A 16560-nucleotide genomic window follows, 5' to 3' on the forward strand; every position below is an offset into this window, starting at 1 on the left:
AGTTCTACCCTCAGAAGTCACGGGTACTTACCTGCTGGCAGATCTATTTCAGAGTGCTCCCAGTCTCCATAGAATCCCATTTTAAACCCGACAGCAACTTTGACCTCTGCACACGGCTGGCCCCGTGTTGCTGGTGGCATGTACTTGGGGTTAACTTGAACCCTGACCAGTGCACATCCTAAGCCACAGAGACTGAACTATAAGTCTAGTACTTACCGCAAAACTTCACTAACACTTTCCCCCCAGGACTGTGTTGAAAATTGCACTGTGTCAACTTTTGAAACAGAAAATTGATACGTGTAGATCGTTTTCTTTGTCAAACCTAAACTATGTGGCGTTGATATATATGCTTGATACTTACTTGCCAATGTACTTACCTGCAACAAGATCCTTTTGGTTCTAGAAATAAAGTAACAATATATTTAGCTATATAAAAACAATTGGCCTGGAGTTAGTCATTGTGTGGGTGCTTCATATATTGCCTGTGTGTATACAACAAATGCTTTGCACTACCCTCTGATAAGCCTAAATGCTCAACCACACTACCGCAAAAGAGAGCATTAGTATTATCTACTTTAGCCCCTGTTAAGCCTCTGGGGAACCCCTGGACTCTGTGCACACTATATCTCATTTCGATATAATATATACAGAGCCAGCTTCCTACAGATATAATTTCTGAAGCATTTTATTCAGACTGAAATGTATCGATTTGTAATATGTACTGTCTAAATAATATTTATGAAACATTCTGGAACACTATCAAACAGAGGTTTGGCTGCTCAAAATGTTATTAATGAAGGATACTTTAACCAATTTGTATCCACTTCTAGACAGAAACTAAAGATGTGAGTGTTGTACCAATAATGCAGAAACTGTTTAAAAATGTGATAACTCAGGACTTTTCAGATGTGCAAGCCGGATTGGCAGGATGCTTCCTTTTATTCGGCCACTCATGCATCACAATCGAGAATAGAATATATGCTTTAAAGTTAGAACTTAACTCCTAGTTTACTGTATCCTTAAATTGATTCATTCTATTTGTGTATCTGATCATGCACTGTGGCATCATGATTGGCTCGCCTATCACCAAACGAAGGATGGAAATGATGGAAATGTAATTCCTCCTTTTTGAGTGATGGTCAGTTTAATGTAGTTTCACAACTTTACCAATGCTTATTTCCATTTGAATAACTCTTCTGATATATTATGATCGAGTTTAAATATTGGCAGGGGCTCTCAGGCTTCATCCTTATGAGGCTGATGATTTGAGTTGCCCTATAGTAATGCAAACATATAAGACATGAACTCCTGCTGTGGGCACTTTTACAACCGGCTGATAATATATATTTGCTGTGCTCCATACTGGGAAATGTAAGGAGGGCTGTAAATGGTGGGAAGGAGAGGTCTGTGAAAGGGAGGAGGAAAGCACCAAGAGGGGAGGAGATCTTGGCTGTGACGGGAGGAATCAGGCGCAGGCCTGTGAGTAGGGCTGCAAAAGAGCCTAGAAGGATGGAAAGGTTGGAGCAGAAGTGCGAGGGAAGGGACAAACCTGCTTGTGGAGGAAGTAGCACAGAATACAGGAGGGCTGTGGGAAGTAGCAGTGTTAGTTGAAAAAAGGGTGGGGCGGACAGTACAACTGGAAGGAAGCAGGTGAGGGGCGTTAGGATCATAAGAGCGAGGAAAGGAGCATTTATTTAAGGAAATGGAGAAATATGCAACAGGACTTTAAGGAAGTAGAGGGTGTGGAGCAAATTTTGTAAAGGAGAAGAGGGCTGCGGCCTATGCCTGAAGTAAGTGCATGTCCTTGGATCAAAAATTGGCCCCACTAGAATTCACTCGGAGTCGAGCACACGGACGAGGCACCTCGATCTAAAGAGAACGATGGGCACACCCCAGGTAATGGGTTAATGAGAGGACAAAAAAACAGGAGGATGAGCAGTATGGGTGGCAGGAAGCAACGAGAACAGTTCAGGGAGAGGGAGGGGGCAAGCATCATGATGAAAGGGGCCGAGAATAGAGGGCGGGGAATGATGGATGTTGGCGGGAACCTGGGAGTAAAAGTAATATATAGCTGGAATGAAGGCAAAAGTATTGCTGTGTGTTGTAATTAGAGGGCATACTCTTCATACAAGACTACCGTACCAATCAGGTGAGAGGTCATTTATTTTTTTCATTGTTAGGTCCTTAGCAACTATCTGCTGTTGCTGTAATCTGTCAGGGATCCATCCTCTGTCCATTTGTCCCTATCTCCTACCTTCCACTGCAGACCACACATCAATCTTCTACTACATCATTCACTCTCTGCATCAAAGACACCAGCTCAGACATACAGGAGATGATGGATACACAGGGTACTACACACCTCCCTTTCTTACAAATAACAAAATGAAGTCTAATCATTCCCTTGCATATGAAGTTCAGGGACAATCATTCACACTCACTCATGATCGAACATGCCTAGCTTACACATTCACCCAACCACAAGTTGTTAAACACTCTAATACTCACCGAGACACACACACACACACACACACACAGTCACAGATACTCCAGCATGGGTCAAGGCGTGAGCAATCTCACACCTGATGTCTAACAAAGGAACCAAACAACAACTAGGTTGTGGTTACTAATGCACAGCAGTCCAAAACTTGGAAGTCCTGTAACCTACCACCACATGTCCGCACTCTCACAATGACATCATATAACGTTTATGGACACAAGACATAGTTACGGACACTCAGTCACGCGATGTGCTAGGATATAGAATCCATCCACTTCTGTCGACAGAAGGCCTCCCCGTCATCCTTAAGACTATAATTCAAGGCACAAATAAAACAGAAACGGAAAGTTCAATCATACATCACCTTAACACAAACCTTCCTTGATCAAACATTAGTACAAACCTGTCATCACAACTACACTCGTACACAATGTCCCCAGTCATCCATCTCATATTACTAAACTATGCAGATGACATTGACTTTCTTCATATTCCTCAAGTAACACACACAAGGTCAGAAGGACAACACATACCACCACACAGTTGTACATAAAAGTGAAGCCCAGCACTTCAACACATCCAACACTCGCACTAGATGGCCAAACCAACATAACCAAGTGCCAGTCCTGAGGAAACACTTAGCACTTCGGTGCTGGACAAAAGTTCAAAGGACAATGTAGAGTTCTAGGGAAAAGGGGACTTTCCTCTCTGTTACAAACCAGTTGGTGCTGGAAGTAGTGTGTTTGGAGTTTGGGAAATAGCAGCGCAACATGTTCAACCTGGGCTTCAAAATGGCTTACTGCCCCTTTATGTTGCAAAGGCTATCTTCATCCTCCATATAGCACACTTTCTCCTGTCTGACCACACAATTAGCTCCTTGTGTGTACTGTTCAAAATGTCTAATTATGATCCATTGAGTACTGTGCCACTTATACTTCTCCCACACGTATTGCCTAGTAACACCTGCGACCAGTGCTTTGAATGGTAGGGATGCTGAATTCCAAAGCAGTGTAGCTGTGATTCCTCCTCATGCCTCTTTAATCTACCACCAGACACTCCCAGCCTCTTTATCTCACTCTTGCAGGTTGTTCATCATCCTTGCTTCATCCCTTTGCCACTATTTTCCATCTTTTTATTCCTCCTTCATTCTCTCTTTTGTGTTTTTCTCTCTCTTGATCTAAATCAAAGTTTGTTAAGTTAAAATAAGTGCTCGTCCCCAAATATGCATGCAGCTGGGCCCCACCTGCAACCTTCGGCTAAAAATAGGAACTGTATATCCCAAGATTTCCAATCTATCTGCACATTTTTCTCTTTCACAGAAGTCTTGGAAAGCAAATAAAAATACAAAGTGCTGGATTAAAGTTACTGAACGTGGTCCTTGGAAGGAGGCCAGGCTTTCTGCAGCAGCACTTGAAAGGAAACCACATGGCGAGATTGTATTACATTAAAATAATACAAATGTGCAACACTCCTCGGTGAAGATAACCCATTGAGTCATTAACATTCTGAATGGCACACCTTAGAGAGACGAGGGACTTCCTTCAGATATTCACAAATGGATTACAGTATCATGGACATTAGGCTGCCTTGAGCTAATGTCCTTGACTGCATCTACTCTCACACAATCCACAACCCTTCAAGTTCAAGCACCGCACTGCCACATCAGGCTTAGAGCATGGCTGTCATCTAACCGCTCCCACATATAGGCCATACTACAACGAACAGTTTTTTCAACCATGCATTGAGAAAGGGCACCCAGGAAAATCTGAGCGCTTCAGGACTCCATCACGGGTACGAAGCATACTATCAATGCTACAACACACCCTTCCTTGTCCGCAGTCAACAGTTAGCGTGCACCCACTTCCTTTTCTCGACCATCCTATATCTTTAATTTCCTGCTCGCGATCTACAGAGAAAGTATAGGGCTCCACCATCCTGCATAATTATGCTAATATGAGTGTGCAGACACTTGCAATCACTGCAAGCCTGTATGATGGCGCCGGAGAGGCTGGCATTCGTAATGGAGGGTTGTGAGCATGTAGACTCTGTTTGCCCAATATGTCCTCATTCTACATTTTAAAATATAGTAATGGTGACTTCTCATATGGAAGCAGTGCATTCTAACTCATCCTCTACTTAACAGTGCAGTTTTACATTTTACACACATTTTATAAGCTATCACTCTCATAACTTCCGCCTCCAGTTTCAAGTGAAGTGATAGATACTCCTTGTTGGCCACCCCAGATCTTTATGGCCCTACTGGCCACCTAAGGAGAAGGTAAAGACTCCCCGTTTCCCCACCTCTATGTTAAGAATTGCATCAGCGTGGATGGATGAGTCGGACAGTGATACCCTTTGGAAGCCACTACACCAGTGCCACACAGACCAACACGTGTGTTAACGTTCAATGTCGTACGGCATTTTGATGCTCTCATTAAGCGGTAGGGCTGAGTTTGCACCATCAATCAATTGGAATCTCGGGTAAATGCCCTTTAATGCCCCAGTTAAAAGTAACAGGCATCCGTTCCACCATCTTTCAGAACCTGCTTGAAAATCAACAATGGGCAGCAACATGACAGCTAAAGGAAGAAGGGACATGTACAAACAAGTGTTTGAAAACCAGTGGAAGCTCTTTAGAGAGCAGCCGGCCTATGATTGTAATAACAATGCATTTAAGCATAAGAAAAACGATACTGTACCTTGATATCATCTATTTCGTCTGGCACTATTTTGTACGCAGAAATGGTCCCACCCAACCTGAAATTCAAGACATAAGTACAAAATATTAAAACAAACAGGTTGCTGCACAATAACTCCACCAATATTAACCTCCAACACGCACATTCTGATCTTAGTGTTCTCATAGGTGAACGGTGTCAAAGCACAGCACGCTATGCAAGAGCATATACATTTACTAGATTCAAGGGGTCATCCTACTGATTTGTTGGCACTTTCAGGACACTGTGCCTAATTTGCTTCCCAAGCTCTTAGTATGCTAGGGCACTGAAGATCCAGGCCAGATGGACTTGCACACTGCCTCTTAAAATGTCCATAAAAGCTGTATGAGAAGTTTGGCAAGGACTGAAGCATGGATCGGTTCAGCACTTTTTGGCTCTCACTTGCTGTAAAGACCAGCGATATAAATTATCTTTTACACGGATACCTTGGCAGCCAGAATGCAGCATGCATTAAGGTCCAGATGAATTTTAATTTCTTTGTTAGGTTGATGACTTGCATGTTCCGCTTCTTTCCCCTTCTGAACTATATGAGCTGTGCCATGCTACTGCGAGTAGGATTTCCCTTTTGTGACATTAACACAAGCGCAGAGTGATTGACTAAGCAATACACAACTTTAAAAGCTTACAGCTACAATCCTAGCAGGAAACATTAATAACCGCGAAAGTATAAACTTATTTACATTATTCACATTAGAAAAAACATAACATCGTGAGTGGTGGTATATTGTTAAACATATCCCGGTATTTACTCCTGATATTGGCTAAACGTTATTTAAAGAATGAAAAATGTCCAGATCACTGGTTTAACATGCTGCACTAAAGCTACCACGCAAACAGATCCTTGAGGATTTCTGGACATCAGTGATCGTAAGTGCAAGCTAGAGGCCTGGTTTAGAGTTTGGCACTTGTAATGAAGTGGATGGGATATCAGTCACGTTTGTGATGGAGTACCCATCTGCCAAACTCTAACTCAGACCATTTGGCTCTATAGACATCATGTCTATATGGTATCCAGAATGGAGGGTGTTCATTAGGAAACTGGATTTTATCACGTTTGATCCAACATGTCACACATATGTGCCTCGTGTCACTGAAGTGAACCGAAATGCACCACTTTTCCAAAACTGCTCTTCAAAATAATCTTTGTTAATTTAAAAAAACCTTTCATGTATATGTTGCTTAATGTTACTTAATGGACATATTTTGCCCACTTGCTCATTGGACCTAGATAGGTTCAATCAGGCTAGATGCCTGTTAATTGGCAAAACTGGGCCAGAAGCACAAAACGCACATCAACATTTTGCAAATCAAAAATAATTTTGCGAACTGACCTATGTACTAATAAATCAGATCACAAAATTCCAAATCACAGCAGGTCGCAACCCAGCCTACCTCAATAATAGACAGGAAATTGTAACTCACTAGTATTGGTGCACATCACAGGGATGGGTAGCAGACCATCATGTCTGTGATTGCTTTTTTTTTTTTTTTTTTTCTAGAGGCAACAGGGCTGCATTTAAAATAAAAATGTGTGGGAGCATACAGTGGCCCTCTGGGCCACTGCCTCCTCCCCAGTAAATGTTTCTTTTTATATTCACAAAGAGAAATGTGTTTTTCAAGAGGACCCCTTCACTTTTGCAAATCGGTTACAGCCCCCTTAGAGGTGTTGGTAACTTTTCTATGTTGTGTGACTAGATTGCGGTCACAAAACACTGATACATAAGATATATAAGATACCAATTTGGTAGCTGGAAGGGACACCTACAAGACACCCCTTCCACATACCAAATTGGCATCCACTTGGAATCTCATTTTAGGTATCGGAAAAAAATTTCAGGCTTCTAAAATGGGATTAATACATTACAAAAGCAAGCACAAACTCCATGTTTGCGATCTCAAATATGCTTTGTACATCTTGCCCTAAAATCTCTATTCTTAAGCCCCCAGAAGTACTTCTGGCCCAGACTCTTTCACCCCCAAAATGTTCCTCAAGCCTCCAACAGGGCCCATCTGCCTACCAATCTCCTGCTGGCTACATCAGCTCCTCGGCCATACAGAGGTCATACAGTGTGCCATTTTTTGTCACATTAGTGGGGTGTTTGGTGAGGGAGAACGATGCAACTAGGAGTGGATCTACTTGGACCTCTTCGAAGTCAAGTGCACACTTTCCTGTGTGGCTCCACCTCCTTCAGCATCTAATGGCTTGTGAGGAACAGGAGTAAGAGGGTTCATGAGACTACGTCACTTCTTTCCCATTATGTGACATGAGGGTAACCAATAACTACAGGGTTGGAAAACTCCACCCTAACTTTGAACGTATCATTAACTGCTCTTGTTAGCAACTGGTTACAATAAAAAAATGCTACCTCTAGGATTACACAGTTATATATTAATCGCACACTCCTTACAGTGTGTAAGATGTTGGCTGCTACCGCCGAATTCACATGCCTTTATCTGCATGCTGCACGATGCTGCATAGACATCAGGAAACCCTCTGGGTCTGCATCTTAAAATGGAATTATATGTCACAGGGAAGAGTTTCAAACCTTGTTAAGGGAATCCCCTACAGCAGGTACTGTGAAGAACTGTGAAGTGCAACGCAATTCGCTTATTTTAGTCTTATTCACTTTATAATTCCAGAACAATAGTAAGACTTAAGGCAAAATATGGAAAACACGTCTTACACATGACTAATGTGTAACCATATGAAAAATGCGTAACACCTGACATCAAGCACATACTTTTTAAAATAAAAAGAGGGATATGAACCCTCACAATTGTAACCTATACCAGTGTTGAATGTGCAGCACGCCAACAACTTTCTTAAGACAAAATATCTCATCCCGGTGAAAATTCTACTAAACCAGTTGCATATTGTTTTCTATATCTAGGTAATGGTATAAGAGGTTTTGGACCTCTACTACAATATGGTGAACATTTCATGAATGTAAATTTATGATTTTTTATTTATATGCTTTTCTAAATTTTGATAGCAGACATTTGCAGGTGATGCAAACGTTGTGTATAACAGCTAGCTCAATGTGTAAGGGTATCACAGTGTTTGTGGTAACTTGTTGTTCAGGGGCGGCTCCTCTGCTTGGGCAGAGGAGTGTCGCCCCCTCTCCCCCCCAGCCAGCAGCAGCAGGAGCTGAATCCCTTTAAACATAAAAGGATAATAAACAGTGTTTATTATCCTTTTATTTCTAAAGGGGCGGGCTATGGGGTGACAAGCAGTGAGGGTAGTGCACAGAGCACTCCCATCAGTACGCATGTGTGTTTGACTAGCCGTCTCGGGCCAGTCAAACACACCTGCGCACAAGGGCTCTCTCCAACCTGGCACTGTGTTGCCGAGTTGGAGAGAGCCTGCACAGGCTCCCAGTCTGCCCCGGAGCGCTCCAGCCACTCATAATGCTGCTCTGAGCAGCGCAACGATTGGCACAGGGCAGGCTGGGAGCCTGTGCCTGCAGTGCAGCGGAGAGCGGCGGCGACGTGCAGGTAAGTTTATTTTGTATTTGTATTGTTTATTTTTGTTTTATTCCCCCCGCCCGCCACTTTTTCAAGTCGCCAGCCGCGAATGGTGTTGTTTTACAAATATGCAAGGTAACATTGGAGCACTACGCGCACAAATATACATTAGGGCACTTGTCACATATCACCATGTGGTAGATGGTTAATTTTCACAGAGGTAAGGAACAGCATGCATATATGCAACAATGTCCTCCATGTAGCTGACAGGCACCTAGGAATCCTTCTTAATGGACCTGAAAGTGAAAGGGTCAGTTTGAAGATGGTGTGGTCCCCACTGAAAATGTTACCCTTTGGTCTTGGAAACTTTTGTGAAGGTTGGGAATCTTAAGTGGGGCGCAAGAGTAAGATGCAAACAGAAATGACTGACTGTAGTCTCTTTTACCCAGATGCAAGTGGGTTAACAATAAATATCCAATTTCAACCAGTCTACTGGAATACTTCCAGTGAAGATCAGTGTTCTGTATCTCAGGCCATTCTATGCTCCCAAGCCTAAACAGACTATGTTCTCTGTGGTAACAGGGACAACTATTCCAATGCAATTCTTCCAGGAAGGCAAGGTCATTCTGTGACTCTGGACCTTCTTTACCATGCAGCCCCGGGAGGGAAGTCCTATAGGTTCAGGCAGGCTACCCTTGTAAAACCCTAAGCAAAGCTTGCATTGTCTATGCTGTCACTCAGGTCAGAACCCATCTGTGAAAATCATCCCTATAATTATCTTTTTATCAATCTATAATTTGATGTTGTACATGGACCCCAAAATCATCTGTCCTTGCTTTCAACTACTATACAGGAGCAGAGAAGGTATGGGGGCCCATACACAGCATGGCCTCTGTTCCTTGTCCATAATGAAAAAAATCTGGCCATCCACCTCCACCACTCTGTGTCCTCTGGGCTTTCTGGTGTCCGGCACCGCTTTGACAGGCTCTTATATGGTTGAGCCATGGCATCTTGGAATTCCGTTATGACATACCAACAGTGGGAAGCAGTTTCCTACACTGATGACACCCAGCTGTTCATCTCCCTGACCGAAAACCCCTCAACAGCCAAGAAGAATTTCAAAGTCGGATGGAAGCAGTCGCCACCTGGATGAAGGAGAGCGACCTTAAGATGAACGCCGACAAGACCGAGATCCTCTTCCTGGGATGGCTCCTGGTGGCCCTCAACATTCAAAGGGCCCCCCACCCCTACAGGCCATGCATGAAACCTCAGCGGCATCCTCGACTCAGCACTCACCTCGACAAGACTGGTCAACTCCGTTGCTTCCACACCCTGCTACTCCTATGGAAGATTTCCAAATGGACACCAATCGACTGCCAAAAAACCACAACACATGCCCTGTTCACGGGCAGACTTGACTATGGCAACACCCTCTATGCCGGAACCTACAAGAAGAACCTGAGCAAACTGCAACAAATCCAGAACGTCGCCACCAGACTTGTCCTGATCATCCCTCGCCGAGAACACATCACAGGACACCTGAGAGACCTCCACTGGCTCACCGTCGAGAAGAAGATCAACTTCAAACTCCTCATACATGCCTACAGAGCCCTCCACAACATCGGATCCAGCTACCTCAACCATCACCTCACCTTGTACTCCCCCTTCCAGACCTCTCCGCTCCTCCCAGCAGTCACTCGCCAACGTACCCCGTATAAAGAAGACCTCAGCTGGAGGAATATCTTTCACCTACCTGGCAGCTAAAGGTTGGAACACCTTACCTCTGCACCTCAGACAGTCACCACTGATACCTCAATTCAAGAAGGACCTCAAGACTTGGCTCTTCAACTGAACCCTGAGGACATACCCCACAGCGCCTTGAGACCCTATGGGTGAGTGGCACGCTCTAAAAATAACTGATTGATTTGTCACAGCAGTGAGTTAGTGGGTTTTAATACAGTTACTCGAGCCGGTTATTCACACCAATGGCTTTCTATCAGGGAGCCATACATAATATGTACATGGTGTTTTTTTAATTTTACTCTATAAAGAAATAAGTTACTTACCTGTAACTATAGTTCTCCAGTATTGGAATCTTTCATAGATTCACATGCTTGAATCATTCCCCGTCGTAGAATGGGAGTCCCCGGTACCTTAGAAAAGACAATGTCCCCAAAGACATAACAGCAATAACTTAGAACTCTATTTTTTAGAAATCTAACTAAGTCCTTATGTAAAAATGACCAAACTTGAGCCTTAACCAATCAGATTACCCCACCCTCTAGAACCCTCCTGAGAGAAGCTCCAGTACCTCAGATTTTCTAAGCACTAGTGCGTATCCTAAAAGTTGACAGAGAAAGTAACAAAGGTGAGCTTACCCAGGAAGGTGGGTGAGTTGCATGTGAATCTTTGAAAGATTCCAATACTGGAGAACTATAGTTACAGATAAGTAAAGTATTTCCTTACTCCAGTATTGGAACTGTCATCAATTCACATGCTTGAATCAGACTATAAAGCAGTATTTATAGCACATTGCATTGACAATACATAGTTTGAATTAGTGACAGATAGCTATCTTAACTGTAAAGACATGATCGCATTCTAACCTGTAAAGATGCTGTTACTTATGAGCATACATATTTATGTCCGACAATAACTATATCTACATGCAAAGCACAACCATTAAACCATGCAATGTGCGTACCAGAAAAGAAGGATGGAGGGAGGTAAAATTAGCTCACCGTTACTGGAGAAAATGTCCCAGGACTGCCTGTCCAACTGCTACATCTCCTTGAGGCATGGAATCTAGACAGTAGTACCTTGTAAACGTGTGGGTACTTCTCCAGGTGGCCGCTCTGCAAATGTCTTGTAGGGACACACCTGCAAACAGTGCCATTGATTCTGAAACAGCTCTCTTGAGTGTGCCTTTACTAAAGAATGTAAAGGTTTAGCAGCTGCTTGGTGACAAAACTTTATAACAGCTCCTATCCACCTTGCTATACTCTGCTTGGATAGGGCCTGTCCCCTCCGAGGGGCGCTATAAGTGACAAATAACTGTGTAGTCTTGCGAAAATGTTTGGTTCTCTCCAAATAAAATTTAAGATCCCTTTTGATGTCCAACGAATGGAGAGCCCTTTCCGCCGGAGATGACGGGTTTGGAAAGAAAGACTTCAAGATCATAGGCTCGTTAATATGAAAGTCTGATGGCACTTTTGTAACAAATTTTGGGTTTGGACGAAGTATCACTCTATCATACCTAAATTGAAGGAAAGGTTCTTGAACGGATAAAGCCTGGATTTTACTGATACGTCTAGAAGAAGTAAGGGCCAGGAGAAGAGCTACTTTCCACATTAAGTGCTTCAAATCCGCTTTGTGAATGGGTTAAAATGGATGTCTCATAAGCTGATACAGAACCGTGTTGAGCTGCCAGGAGGCTGGAGGAGGTCTTACTGGTGGAAAAACTCGAAAGAGCCCTTTTAGAAACTGTGTTACAAATCTAGAGGACATACAGATGGTGATGTCGGCGAACGCCTGAAACGAGACATGGCTGCCAAGTGCACTCCGATAGATGCATGAGCCAACCCCATTGACGCCAGATGGAGGGGGTAGGGCAAAATGCACTCTGGTGGCGACAATAGTGGATCAATCTACTCTTTCTGACATCACAAACAAAACCTTTTCAACTTTAGAGAGTATGAGTTGTTTGACTATCCACTCAGGCGTTTGAAAGTATCTCCCGACATTCTGGGTGAATGTTTAAATGGGCAAACTCATTGTGTTCAGGAGCCAAGCTGATAACTTTAGGGATTTGGGGTCCGGATGCAAAACTTGACCCTCGTTCCTTGTAAGGAGCTGCGGTGAGACCTTCAGTGGAATGCGGTCTATCTCTGAGAGCAGCAGGAGCTCCGAAAACCAATGTTGGCGAGGCCAATAAGGAGCTATCAGAATCAGTCTGCAATGTTCTCTCTTGTTTTCTGTGAGCACTCTTGAAATCAGGGAAATGGGTGGAAAAGCGTAGGCAAATATTCCATACCATGCCATTGAAAAGCCATCCCCCCACGAGCCCGGATGGTGAACCCAAGTTCCATTAAAGAGGCATTTGGTGTTCTGCGGAGTTGCAAAGAGATCTAGTTTGGGCTTCCCCCACCTCCTGAAAAATTGGTCGAGCACCTCCTGGTTCAGCTCCCATTCGTGACAGGAGGATGTTGGTTTGCTGAGGGTGTCTGCTGTCTCATTCTGCCTTCCAGGCAAGTGTTCCGCTCGTAAACTGATTTAGTTTTGAATAGCCCAATTCCAAATAGTTTGAGATTCTCAAGATAGGAGAAGAGATTTCGTTCCTCCCTGCTTGTTCAAGTAATGCATCGTTGTCGTATTGTCTGTTCTTATGAGAACCGCAGAGTGCTTTATCCTGGGAAGGAAAGCCTGCGGTGCCAGAAAAACTGCTCTCAACTCCAGGAAACTGAAGTGATATTTCCACAAAGAGTTGCTCCACTTTCTGCTGACCTGTAGATCTTGAAGGTACCTCCCCATCCTTCCAGAGAGGCGTCCGTGGTAATGACCAACGGAGGTCGAGGAGGCAGAAAAGGAAGACCTACTGCGATGTTTAGTTGATCTGCCCACCAGTGGAACGCTTCGATCATACGAGGAGTTATTGTGGTTGGATTGTTGAATGAGCCCTCTTTCTGAATCCACTGAAGAACTAGCTCCTCTTGCAGGGGGCGCATTCTCAGGCAACCAAAGGGAACTAGCTGAATGCAAGAAAACATCATCCCCAGAAGCGATTTGTAGCTGCATACTGAAAGAGACTTTCTTCTTTGAACTCTGTTTGTTGGAGATCTGAGTTTCATTTGTCTCGCCACCGAAGGGAAAGCCTTGTCCCTGTTCGGGTCTATTGTTGCCCCTAAAAAGGTTGTTACTCTTGTTGGCAATATCCTTGACTTGTTCCAATTCAGAGTGAGACCGAGTTCATTGAATAATTCCATGCAAGCCCTTGTTGAGTCGTGAGCCTCTTGATACGACCCTGCTTTTATTAGCCAATCGTCTAAATAGGGAAAAATGTGAAATGTTTTCTTTCTTAGCCAAGCAGCTTCCGGAGCCAGACACTTTGTAAAGATTCGGGGGGCAGACTTCAGGCAAAATGGAAGAACTCTGAACTGGAAATGGCTGCCAGCTACCTTGAAACGCAGACATTTTCTGTGGGCAGGTGAAATCGGGATATGAAAGTAAGCATCCTGTAGTTCCAGGGTTGCCATAAAGTCTCCATGATTCATGCGGAGAAGAATGTTCTGCAATGTGACCATGTGAAAGGTTTGACGTTTGAGGTATTTGTTCAAGTCCCCGAGATCGAGAATGGGACTCCATGCTTCCCAGTTTTTGCGTACCAGAAAGAAACAGGAGTTAAAACCTCTGCCCTTTTCCGAAGAAGGAACTCTCTCTATAGCTTCCTTATTTAGCATGGTCAGGACCTCCAGCCGGAGTTGTTTTAGATGCTTTTGAAAGAAGGTATGTGGAGGGTGTGAAGGTGGGATTTGGATGAGGTCTAAAGCGTGGCAAAATTGAACTATCTTTAATACCCACTGGTCCGACGTTATTTCTTGCCATTTCCGAAAAAGTATGATATTCTTCCCCCTATCCTGTGAATTAGTGGTGGGGATGTAGCCAGAGCCTGAAAGCTGTCATTGGCGTCGACCCGCATCCTTGCTCTGACACGCACTACCCCTGGGTGGAGTTCTGGAATAGGACGCCTGGGGTGGTTGCCTCTGTGAATACTGCGGTCAGAACTGCTGCGTCGTATAGGAGGGATAACGAAAGCTTTGGAAACTCCCTCTATATGATGGAACACCTCGACCCCTGGAGACTTGAAAAGGCAACTTTTTTAATTGAAGGGTCCCTAATGACCTGCCGTGTCTGTACCAGTTTTGATCGCTTGCAGGGCTTCATCTACTTGTTTGCCGAAAAAAGCCTCCCCATCAAACGGGAGGTCCAATACTTTATTTTGAACTTCCGGATGAAAAGAAGTCACTCTAAGCCAGCCCTGCCGTCGCAGCACCACCCCCACCAGCTAATTGTCGAAAAGCAGTGGATGCAATATCCATTTCACAATCTATAACCTCAGCCGAGGTGCGCTCCCCCTCCAAACGGATTTCTTTACTTCTGCCTTAGAATCTTCCTTAGGGTGGTCCAGATACCGAGCAATATCAGCCCATAATTGCCTGTCATATCTGCCGAAAATTGCCAACGAGTTCGCTGCTCTCACTATAAGCCCCGGCATAGAGGAGAAACGCTTCCCAATGTTGTCTAGCCTTCTACCTTCCTTGTCTGGGAGTGCTGAAATTGGCGTTGATGGATCTTTGAACGCCTCTGCACTGCCTGGGTTATGGCCGAGTCTGTCTTCGGGTGACCAATGAGACAAGTTGGAGCGCCATCTGGAGCCTTATATTTTTTGTCTAACCTTAGTAAGACCACTGTCACAGTAACTGGATTCTTCATTACCTTTAGACCTTCCTCCCAGATGTAGCCTACTATGGGTATGGAGCATATACTCTTTTGAAAAGGCTCTTTGAAGCCGTATAAAAAGCAGTCATTCTGCTTCGATGGCATGGGCAACGCAAACCTCTATGCTGCTCTTTCAAGTATATTATGGAAACCTCCAATATCTCCTGGGGGTGAATCCACCAGAGTAGACGATGGAGATGAAGGGGTTGGCAATATATAGTTATCCCAATCCGACTGCGCATCCTGAAGCGCTCCTTCTCCTCATCCGAGGAGTCGGTATCATGCATGAAGGTCTTCTGTGGGGTACTCCTCGCCGATCTAGGTGACAACATAGGCTGTGGTACTGGAGTGGCAGGTACCGAGGGTTGAGGTTACGTTTGTATGTTCTCCAACTGTGGTACCGACGGAAACCTCTTCTTGTAGTCTGATAACATAAGCTGCAGATCAAAGATAAGGGAACTTGGGATACAGACCATTTCCTCTGGCACACCTGGTTGGTCTCTTTGAGGAGAATAATACTGTTGATAATATTCCTCTTCATCTTCCTGACACTTAACATTGAGCTGGGAAGGACTATGGGTTGCCCCAAATGGCCCATCATCATCAGAATCCTCCTCCAAAAGATGAGTCGGAATTAAAGGTGACCTTACTTGGGGATGTGGCTCGTGGAGTTAATATCCCCTTTCCCAGTCAAGGCCTGTATTTTTCTCATCGTCGACGAGGTTGTCGACGAAGTCGTCTCCAACTACAAAGGTCCACCTCAGGTCCCTGTTGACTGTGCCCCCGACGAGGGCATCGTCATCGGAATCCTAGTCACCGACGGTGTCGTCAACAGTGTTGTCGTCGGAATCATCGCCGATTACATCTTTATCTTCAACGTCGACGGCCTAGATTTAGTTACCGTCGACGTAGACTTTGTCTACGAACATAAAGATACAGTCGAGAAGCTGGAAACCGTTGATGTCGTCGATGCAGCTGCCATATATGTCCTCGGCGACGACGGTGTCAACGGTGATGACTTCGTCGACGGTAGAGTCATCGTCGGTCTGTCATCAAGTGCTGAAGAAGGCTTTCTGAAAGTAGTGAGAACCTTTAGTGGAGGTGTAGAAGGCTCTGAAGAAGGTCTAGACATCTCCTTTGAAGTTGAAGGCCGATGTTTAGACTTTGAGGAAGATTTCCTTGCATGAGGTGAGGATGAGAGACTGCGGCCTTCACCAAACCCCTGTGAGGTCTTTTTAAAAAAAAATGAGGATTGTCCTGAGACCTTTTCAGAGTGAGGCCATCTTTGCCTCTTTTGGGATTTCTTAGAAGACCGGACGATTCTTCACTGTCAGATTATGAGACAGGGTTCTTCCTTGTTTT

General features: G+C 44.3%; 1 protein-coding gene across 14 annotated transcripts in view; it reads right to left on the minus strand.

Annotated features, from left to right (window-relative positions):
- Positions 1-16560, minus strand: part of GPHN (gephyrin) — a 1323901-nt gene that overhangs the window by 719542 nt on the left and 587799 nt on the right. For all 14 annotated transcript variants that reach the window (XM_069208894.1, XM_069208895.1, XM_069208892.1 and 11 more), the window contains exon 3: positions 5200-5257. In XM_069208894.1, coding sequence (XP_069064995.1) covers positions 5200-5257 — 58 coding nt within the window. The remainder of the gene's footprint in view (positions 1-5199; positions 5258-16560) is intronic.

This window comes from Pleurodeles waltl, chromosome 9 (assembly GCF_031143425.1).
Source record: "Pleurodeles waltl isolate 20211129_DDA chromosome 9, aPleWal1.hap1.20221129, whole genome shotgun sequence".
NCBI classification, from domain to species: domain Eukaryota; kingdom Metazoa; phylum Chordata; class Amphibia; order Caudata; family Salamandridae; genus Pleurodeles; species Pleurodeles waltl.